The following is a 9,147-nucleotide window of genomic DNA, read 5'->3' as shown; positions in this document are numbered from 1 at the left end:
AATAAACTCCTGCCCCATACATAAAGCAATTCTGGGCTTGATAGATGCGGGAGCTGATCTCCAAACTGCTGCAGGTCGGCTGGGTTGCTGGCATCTGCAATCTACACCTGTCAGGGATAGGCAATCACCTATACTGTAAGTTCCTGCAGGAACAGGGCCCCTCATTCCTCTTGTATCTGTATGTCAATTGCTGTATTGTATTTGTCATTATCTGTAGAATTATCATCTTGTACAGCACTGCAGAATGTCAGCGCTTTATAAATAAAGTATAATAATAATAAAGCAAAGTGGTCATACGAAGTTGTGTAGGTCCATAGAACATCATTAAACTGCCCGCCACAGACCCCAGTAAATGTCCACCATGAGCAACAGTGATACCAACCCCTGCCTGCTGTATACATGCAGAGCCAGCAGTCTACCAAGCGTACATTCATTTGCCCCCACGTAAGGGCTTTTCTGTAGTCCGATATACAGGAAACCCCAGGGAGCGGGGATTCCTCACAATCCAACCCAAGCAAAGTAGGTCAACAAATCTAATGTAGAGCCCCTCTGCTCAAATACCCCACGGGCGCAGAACCACCAGACCCCATCCCACTAGCCTCCCAGATCGCCTGCAACGACTGCACCCCGAGAACCTAACAACCGATAACCACCACAGCCGCCACACGCAAATATCCAAGTAAGTATGCGTAAAAGAGGAGGGGCTTAGATTTTGGCGCGAAAGAAATAGCACCGCCCATGCTTTTTATGGAAACAGGTAGGCCGGGCTAATGGCTAAGGAGGAGGCGGGGTGAAACGGGGTCTTGTCTTTTTTCCCCCTGTCTCTCTCTCTCGCCCCTCCCCTCTCCCGGGTGTGTCTTTTTTTTTTTTTCGGGTTAATAATATCCAACAGCTTGAAAGTGCGTTCAGTGACAGTGTGCGGGAGCCAGTGCATGCAGCGCTAGGGTGCAGACACAGTGCGGTCCCCGGCTGGGTGCTAGTGCTTGCAGTGGCAGAGGGCATTCGGTGCCTGCGCTCCCAGTGACAGCCAGCACAGAGGTAAGACTGCTCTGTCTATACACCTCTCACCATAAATCTGTCTCCACCTCCCCTCCTATACACCACCCTGTCCACTATGTGTGTGATGCATGCTGCCTTCTGATTGCATCCACAGCGCTGTCTGCATTAAAGTCTAGCATCCTATATAACGTGCATGCATCTGTCTGTGCAGTCTATACCTTCTATATAGCCCGGAATCTAGCACTGAAGATCTACATATATATAAACACATCTATCTATATACATATATCTATCTATCTATCTATCTATGTATGTGTTATGTATATATGTGTGTATATATATATATATATATATATATATATATATATATATATATATATATATATATAGTGATCTCTCGGTGGGTATGTTGTCTGCACCCCTCCCAGCCAATGCTGTGTGTGTCTACACATTGATCTGCATGTCCCAGTGCCCATATGCTGCTAATTTATATGCAGAGGGATACTATATCTCCAGCCCTCTATACTTTTCCTTTATTCTCTGCCTGTGTGGTCTGATGGATGCTGACAGACTGCGGGTCCCCTCCAAAAAAAAAAAAGGCTGCAGAATCTCACAGATGGCTTTTTTTATCTTATCATAATCATGATCATTGTGATATGTAGGAGATCGTGTTGTGAGTTCTATCTCTACAGCATTATGCAATAAAACTATTCTATGTTAATCCTGTGTTTTTGCCCAGGTAGTATGTGTGGATAGTCACACACTATACGTGCTGCTTTTGTGTAATGTTGCTCTTGCTGCAGGGGGTGTTGAACTTGGTATAGATATACATTATTGCCATGCATATGGCATATAAATGTATATATACATACATTATTGCCATGCAGTGTTAATGCAGTGAGGGCAGGCAGGGTGGGAGTTGCTGATGTGATGTAGGACCTTCCCATTACTGCAAACACATCCATGCATCCTCTGAATGCAGTTCCAAGCACAGACTCTCCTCCTCCATCCCGCTGATCATTGGCATTTCCAACTGTAGGGTTTTGTTGCTCAGTCTAGAACCAGCCGACAGGACGCTCTCTTTTATTTTTTTTCTTCTATAGAATTTGGAAGTCTCACTTGTGCCTCCTTTTTTTTTTTTTTGATATTCCAGGTAGGGTTTGACTTCCTCTTTTGGACAAGAAGACATCTGTGTTAAAGATTAAAGGTGTCGAGGAGCTGGAAGATGCCTGGTGTTGTGAGTAAGAACCCAGATCTGGAGTTTGACTCCTTGCAGCCTTGTTTTTACCCGGACGAGGATGATTTTTATTTGTGTGGCCCGGACTCTGCTCCCCCAGGGGAAGACATATGGAAGAAGTTTGAGTTACTCCCCACTCCTCCTCTCTCGCCCAGTCGAGCTGGGCTGCAGAATGACCCTCTGTCCCCTGGACAGTGGCCTTTGCTGGATTATGGGTTGTCTGCTGAGGGGAATTCCTTGGACTGGGCATCTGAATTGCTTCTTTTGCCCCCCGAGACTGACCTTTTGGGGGGATCTGGCTGGGGTTTGCTGCAGAACACAGAGCTTGGTTTGTCTCCCTGCAACTTGAAGTCCATCATCATCCAGGACTGTATGTGGAGCGGCTTCTCAGCCAGGGAAAAGCTAGAAAGGGCTGTAAGCGAGAAGTTGGGCAAAGCTGTAGAAGCCACCAACACCAGCCAGCCTGGGACCCTTACTGCCAGCAGCATCACAGTGCGAGGGGAGGATCTGAACAACCCTGCAACTCACTGTGTTGACCCAGCAGTGGTGTTTCCATTCCCAGTTAACAAGGGGGAGAATTGCAGAGGTGTCCAAGCTGGTGCCTCCAGCAGTGTCTCTCCTTCTTCATCTGTACCTTCTGCTGCACCAAACAAGAGCAACACTCATTCCTGCATGACCAGCTCCAGCTCTGGATGTGACAGCCACAGTGAATCAGGTAACTATACATCAAGACTTTGTGTTTGTCTCTTGTTCAGAACTAACATGTCAATGTACGTTTCTGACCTTATTTTATGTAATTATTCATGTTTATAAGTGATTATGCGTATTTGCCAAAATGCATTAATGCATTCTATAAGTGTTTTGTGTGAGTGTTTTTTTATGAGACAAATTGTACTTAGTTCACGTTACACCCAGTTCATGCTGGATGGGTGATTGTTACAATAACACTGTGTTTCACGTCTATGTTTTGTATTGGCACTCCTGATAAGATCAGTTTACTTGACCCTGTAGTGGATCCAAGCATACGATGGACTTCTTAGTGTTTTCTTTGAACTTTGGCATACATCTTAAAATTGGGATAGTAGAGTGGTTTACGGTCAAAATTAAATTGATAATGTTTTAAACAAATATTTCTTTCTGGAACATATTTATTATAAATTTAGTCCCTTCCTTATGATTATTGCACTCGGCAATCTGTTGTGATCCAAGGTATCCCTTTTGTCTTGTTGTTTTTTTTATTTATGAGAAGCTTTATTTATTGATTTTTATTGTCAAGGTCACACATTTTTTAATAAAATATTATATCAAAAGCGATCAACTGCGGGTTTAAAATTAAATAAGCTAATAAACCCTGTTGCTAATTCCTAAAGTTTTTTTGTTTGAAACTGCTGATGATAACATAGCTCCGAATAACTAAGAGTCCTTTCTGTATGACCTAGACACCATATTAAAAAAAAAAAATATGCCTGCATTGGTGTATTCATCTATGCGACCAGTAGGTGGCAGTATATTTTTGCTTGTGAATGGGTTCATTGAATTAGAGAGACCTTTCTTTTTAAGCGGTCAAAGCAGCAGACGGGGTTACTGTGTATCTAAAGGTAATCCTATCACATTAGTTACTAGTAACAGATGCTTGCCAACTTAATGAGCGAGGTCTCAGGCAGAATTACAACACCATCTATCTACCAAGTCCCGCTGTTCTGAGAGCCTCCTATTTATCCAACTGCCTCACTAATTAGGAGTTGGGGCACTTCATTTATTTAAAGTATGGAGAGCGAGGGTGTTTAAGACAGGATGACGCAAGGTGTTTATTCCTGCCTGTTCTTGTAGGCATTTACTGTCGGGGACATTAACCCTACGAAGAGAATTCACATCATGTGGAAAATCTATTTGGGGTCTTTTGCTTCGAAAGCCGAGAACAGTCAATTGCTGAACAGTTGAGCTTATTTATGCACATAGGGGTCATCACCATAAACTGTCTACAGTCCCTTTTTCATGTTTGCGCCTTGACAGCTCTGAGTGAGGAAGTGCTTCCTCCAAACAGCTGTCTTTTTGGCCTTGGACCAAATTTCTGGCTTAAAGGGGCCTACAGAGCTGAGCAGACACACACGCTGCACAAGAACAAATCCAGCGATTGTCTGGATTTGCAGTCACACAGGCAGACGATTTGTAGAGTTAATGCATTTTTCCCCAGTACTGTAAATCCCCCAGTTTGTGCTTTTTATGAAGCCTTTGGCAAACTCTACAATGGACTGTATTTAATATAATTCGTTTAATGAGGTCATGACTTGCATACGAAGCACTTCTGCCTGTCCAATAGTATGCGGTCATATGATTAAGGTAATTGGATATAATCATAAATGGGTGTTGATTATATTGGGCTTTTATTTATTTTTTGCAGTTTTGTTTATGCATTTTGGAGTTTTGTTGCGTTTTAATACTTAACGTAATGCAGAGTAGGTATACTGATCTTTTGGATTTCTGGTTTCAGATGATGAAGAAGACGATGACGACGAAGAAGAAGAAGAAGAAGAGGAGGAGGAGGAAGAAATTGATGTTGTAACAGTGGAGAAAAGGCGGACTTCCTCCAAGTCTGTTACATCGCTTACAATCACTGTACGCTCCAAGAACATCAATTTGGCTCAAGGAAAGGCCACACAAAGTGACTTGATTCTCAAGAGATGTGCCCCTGTTCATCAGCAACACAACTACGCAGCTCCTTCCCCATACGTGGAAACTGAGGAAGTGGTCCCTCCCCCAAAAAAGCAAAAAAATGAGGTGCCTCGTGTTGTTAAGAGCATTATGCCACCGAAGTCGAAAAGCTCTAGCCCACGCAACTACGACTCGGAAGACAGCGAGAGAAGACGGAACCACAACATTCTAGAACGCCAGCGCCGCAATGATCTGAGATCCAGCTTCCTCACTCTAAGGGACCACGTACCAGAACTTGCTAAAAATGACAAAGCCGCTAAAGTAGTAATCCTGAAAAAAGCCACTGAATACGTCCATTCCCTTCAGGCCGATGAGCAAAAACTCTTGCAAGAAAAAGAAAAACTGCAACTCAGACAGCAACAGTTGCTTAAAAAATTGGAACATGCAAGGACTTGCTAACTGTCTTTCTCCTCTCCTGAACTCTCACTGCCACTTTGCACTTTTTTTTTCTTTATACAACAAAAGCGTTTTGACGTTTCTGAATGTTTGGTTTTATTTCAATCCAGTTCACTCTACAGTTGAAAATACATTTTTATATGGAATTGTTTTTTTGTAAACAGCTGGATGACTTTGAGGTGTTTTTGAATAGACTGCCAAATTATTTACTGTATTTTTTTTTTTAATTATTATTATTTTTTTCCACACTTGGTTTCTTCATTTTGTGAGCATTTTTGAGCTGCTGACATTTTTTCTTTATTTTTTATTTTTGTAATTTTTTTATCCTGTTTTTTTTTTTTCGTTTGTTTTTGTTTTTTATGGTGCTTATACCGTTTTGTACGGATGTTACTTTTGGGGGTTTAGCACTTGTACCTCTTGATAAATTCTTGTAAATATCATTCATCCACTTGCCTTTTTGTACAATTATCTTGGGCTATGCGGGGACGCTGTTAACTACCAATTTTAGACTGAAAGCTCAGACCTAAGTACTGTAACACCTCAATGTTTGAGGAGCATGTTTTGTATACAAATATATTGTTAATTTCTTTGTTATGTACTGTACTAATTCTTACAATGCCTGTATACTTTAGTATGATGTTGATACATAACTAAATTTGATACTTATATTTTCGTATGAAAATGGGTTGTGAAAGTTTTGAGTAGATATTACTTTATCACTTTTGAACTAAGAAGTTTTTTGTAAAGAAAATTATTATATATGCCTTTTTCTTAGCCTGTTTTTCCTTGTTAATGTATTTGTTCTCGTTTCTTGTGGGCATAGAACTTGATCATTGTTGAGTTCTGTGTTCTTTTCATTTCCTTTCAAACAATGTACATTTTTAGTGCTTCATCCTATAGCACTTTGAAATACCTCATGTTTATCAAAATAAATAGTGACAAAAGAACATGACTGTGTTTCGTCAATCCTAAATCTGCAAGTGCTGATGAGAGGAAATATATATAAAAGAAAATACAGAAAATGGTGCTAAAATATTACGTCCGTAATCTTATATGGGAAATACTATATATATATTAATATATTGACTGTGTTAATTTCATAGGCACAGCCATATAGTCTCAGCTATATGTTTTTTGTTTTGTTTTTTCTCCAAAATTGGTTTAGGTTCCTTTTGAGGACCTTCTTTGTTTATTATATTTATTATTATTTAAGCACTGCTTTATGGCATTTCTGACTCATGATCTGTATGTTTTGATATTGAGAGCCATAGCCTCTGCCCGACCTATCATGCCAACAGTTTTCAAAATAAAATATATTTATAGGCAAAACCCTCCATTGCCCTGAAGTGATACCTAAGTGATACAGCAGGCCTAGAAAGTGGAATCCATATGAATTGGCATATATATTTTGTTGAAATAGGTAAATGGGATAAGAAAACATAGATGCAGATGTTACCCTCAAATAAATATTTCGTTTAGGGCAGTATTCAGCAGCGTTTTCATAATTTCGTAGTAATGCAAATTGGTCTTTGGTTACAATGAGAAACCAGCGGAGAGGAAGTCCAACAGAGGTACAGTCGCTGCTGTGGGCCGTGTCTTCTGACGATGGTAAGTAAGGTGGCTAACATACATCAGAGATGGAGTTTATAACCTGTTGCTCGGAATGGTCCAAGGTTTCAAAAGCCAAACTTGAATAATTTTGGAACGGTTTAGAATAATTAAAATATCTCGGATAGATCACTTTACCCTAATCTTGTTCCGGTTTAAGCATGGGAGACCACAGGAAGACCAGAGTTTGTTGGAACATAAAGCTCCCAATCTTGGAGGATGTATAATGTCTAACCAGATCGCCTAACTGATGCAGACACATTAAGAAACCAATACACGTACATCTGGTGTTTGAAGCTAATGAATACGTTTAATTTCTAAACCATATTGTTGAGGCAAGGTGAAATATTCCTTGGTTTAACCGTGTAGTAGGAAAGGTCATGCGTGTGTTGAGCTAGTCTTAATCATACATAATCAAACCGGATGGAATTATGTGTAAAAATGTAGCCATTTTTATCACAATGTGTCCAGGGTTGGCCCAATGTATTATTTGGCAAATAAATAAATACACATTTTTTGCCTTAAATACCAAGAAGTATTTTTACTATATTTTTTCCGCATCTATATTTTTTTTTACTATTTGTAAAAATACACTATTTACCACATTAATGCCTTGCACAGGATTTCCTTTATTGTATATCAAAGCATATAAAGTGCAAGTCACTCACCTTATATGTTATGCTATACAATTTTTGCCTTAAAGTGGAATACCTTAAGTGTGGTTTGTAGCATTTTCTGAATTTGTGCAAATACTTATCTTTTATTATTACCGATATTATCTATTATTATTATTATTATTTTACAGGATTTCCTTTATTGCACTCTCATGTTAAGGATATTTTAAGTAATAGATGGACTGATATATGTAAAAATGCATATGTGTGATATATGAAAACTGTTTACATTGTTTAAAATTAAAACCACTTGGTTAATCTGTTTTTAATTTGTTTGGGGAAATCTTGCTAAAACAAGCATTGCTTTAAAAGCTTTGAAGTGCCTCCTGCAGTTTTATTAAATGCCTCGGGAATGCACTCCATCTTTGTGACTTTTAAGCTGGCAGAACCTCACACCCCTTGATCTAGTGACGTAACTTGCTAAACCCACTGAGACCCCCATTTCCAGTCCCGCTCCAGATTAAGTCACTATTGTTAATTGAGGTTCATCTGGGACAGCTTTTTTCCTTGCGTTACTTCTGTCTCTTTCTGTGAAAGGGTTAAACATAAATATTTAAGAAGGGGAATATTCTTTAAGTCTTTTTCAAACTTTAATTTTACTTACTTGGAGCTTTAAGATATATACTCGCTTACCCATGATCATCAGATATTCTCCAGCCTCTTTGTCCACAACCTAGAAGCCTTCTGGAGCTTGGAACAATACAACAAAATTGCGTAAGCTTCACCCTTATTTTCAGCGATATGTGGCTTCATTCATGGCGCACAATGTCCAAAAGCTGGACAGATGTGACATTCTCTGAACACGTCCAAAGAGGAGCCAAAGTTAGGCAGCTCACAACAGCTGTTCTACACTAATGGTCAGGATCTATGGTAACCCTATCTGCGGAGTTTGGCCTTTAAAGTGATCTTGTTACATGTCAACTCAGGGCCAGCTTGCCCCTAAGGAGTAAATCACACCTAGCGCAGGTACAAAATGCATTACTGGGTATGTACACCTCCTTCTGATTTTTTCCCCCTCAAATTTAAAGGTCAGGGTGATTGTGTGGACACTCAACGGTACAAAGGGGATTGTGTATAATAGGCAATTTTGCTGGTGATTTGGAAAAGCAAAACATTCTACTGGCTGCTATAGTGATTGCACCACTTTTAATGTATTGTATTACATTAAGTTACACATTATTTATGGAGCACCAACAGATTCCATAGCACTATTACAATAGTGAAAATTAACAATAGTGATAAAATTGACAATAACATTAACATGCGTTAAGATATACTGGTACAGAGAAGAGCGCCCTGCCCTTGCGAGCTTACAATCTATTATATTACGAGTATGAGGAAGAATAAGACAGAGTTTTAATATATTTTTTCTTTCTACATAACCTCCCTTTGGACCGCAACATTGATTTTAATATATGTATAAAATAATTACCAGCTGTAGTTTCATTTGCCAAATAAAATCATCATGTTTAGTAAGAAGGAAACTACATCACTGGACATTTCAGCATCTTCTAGAGGACT

At 39.6% G+C, this 9,147-nt stretch overlaps 1 protein-coding gene across 4 annotated transcripts; it reads left to right on the top strand.

Annotated features, from left to right (window-relative positions):
• The first annotated feature begins 2,224 nt into the window (after positions 1-2,224).
• Positions 2,225-5,347, top strand: LOC149288343 (N-myc protein-like). Of its 4 annotated transcripts, none has more exons than XM_089491913.1 (2): positions 2,225-2,942; positions 4,728-5,347. In XM_089491913.1, the coding sequence occupies exons 1-2, from the start codon at positions 2,225-2,227 to the stop codon at positions 5,345-5,347; spliced, it is 1,338 nt and encodes a 445-aa protein (XP_089348039.1). The 4 variants fall into 4 exon arrangements, with proteins under 4 accessions (XP_089348039.1, XP_089348041.1, XP_089348040.1 ...); XM_089491915.1 differs by having other exon boundaries at positions 2,225-2,951; positions 4,755-5,347; XM_089491914.1 differs by having other exon boundaries at positions 2,225-2,951; positions 4,737-5,347.
• Positions 5,348-9,147: the final 3,800 nt, after the last annotated feature.

Source organism: Sceloporus occidentalis, unplaced genomic scaffold (genome assembly GCF_023333645.1).
Source record: "Sceloporus occidentalis isolate IW3139 unplaced genomic scaffold, rSceOcc1.0.p SCAF_52, whole genome shotgun sequence".
Taxonomy (NCBI): Eukaryota; Metazoa; Chordata; class Lepidosauria; order Squamata; family Phrynosomatidae; genus Sceloporus; species Sceloporus occidentalis.
Note: the sequence above shows the minus strand (reverse complement) of the source record. Positions and strands in the feature narration are given on the sequence as shown.

What these genes read in the sequence shown, in the direction of transcription:
- LOC149288343 (XM_089491912.1), top strand. Translation starts at nt 2,225, where the DNA reads ATGCCTGGTGTTGTGAGTAAGAACCCAGATCTGGAGTTTGACTCCTTG. An exon ending in TGACAGCCACAGTGAATCAG is followed by an intron (nt 2,952 to 4,727) that starts GTAACTATACAT and finishes TTCTGGTTTCAG; the next exon opens with ATGATGAAGAAGACGATGAC.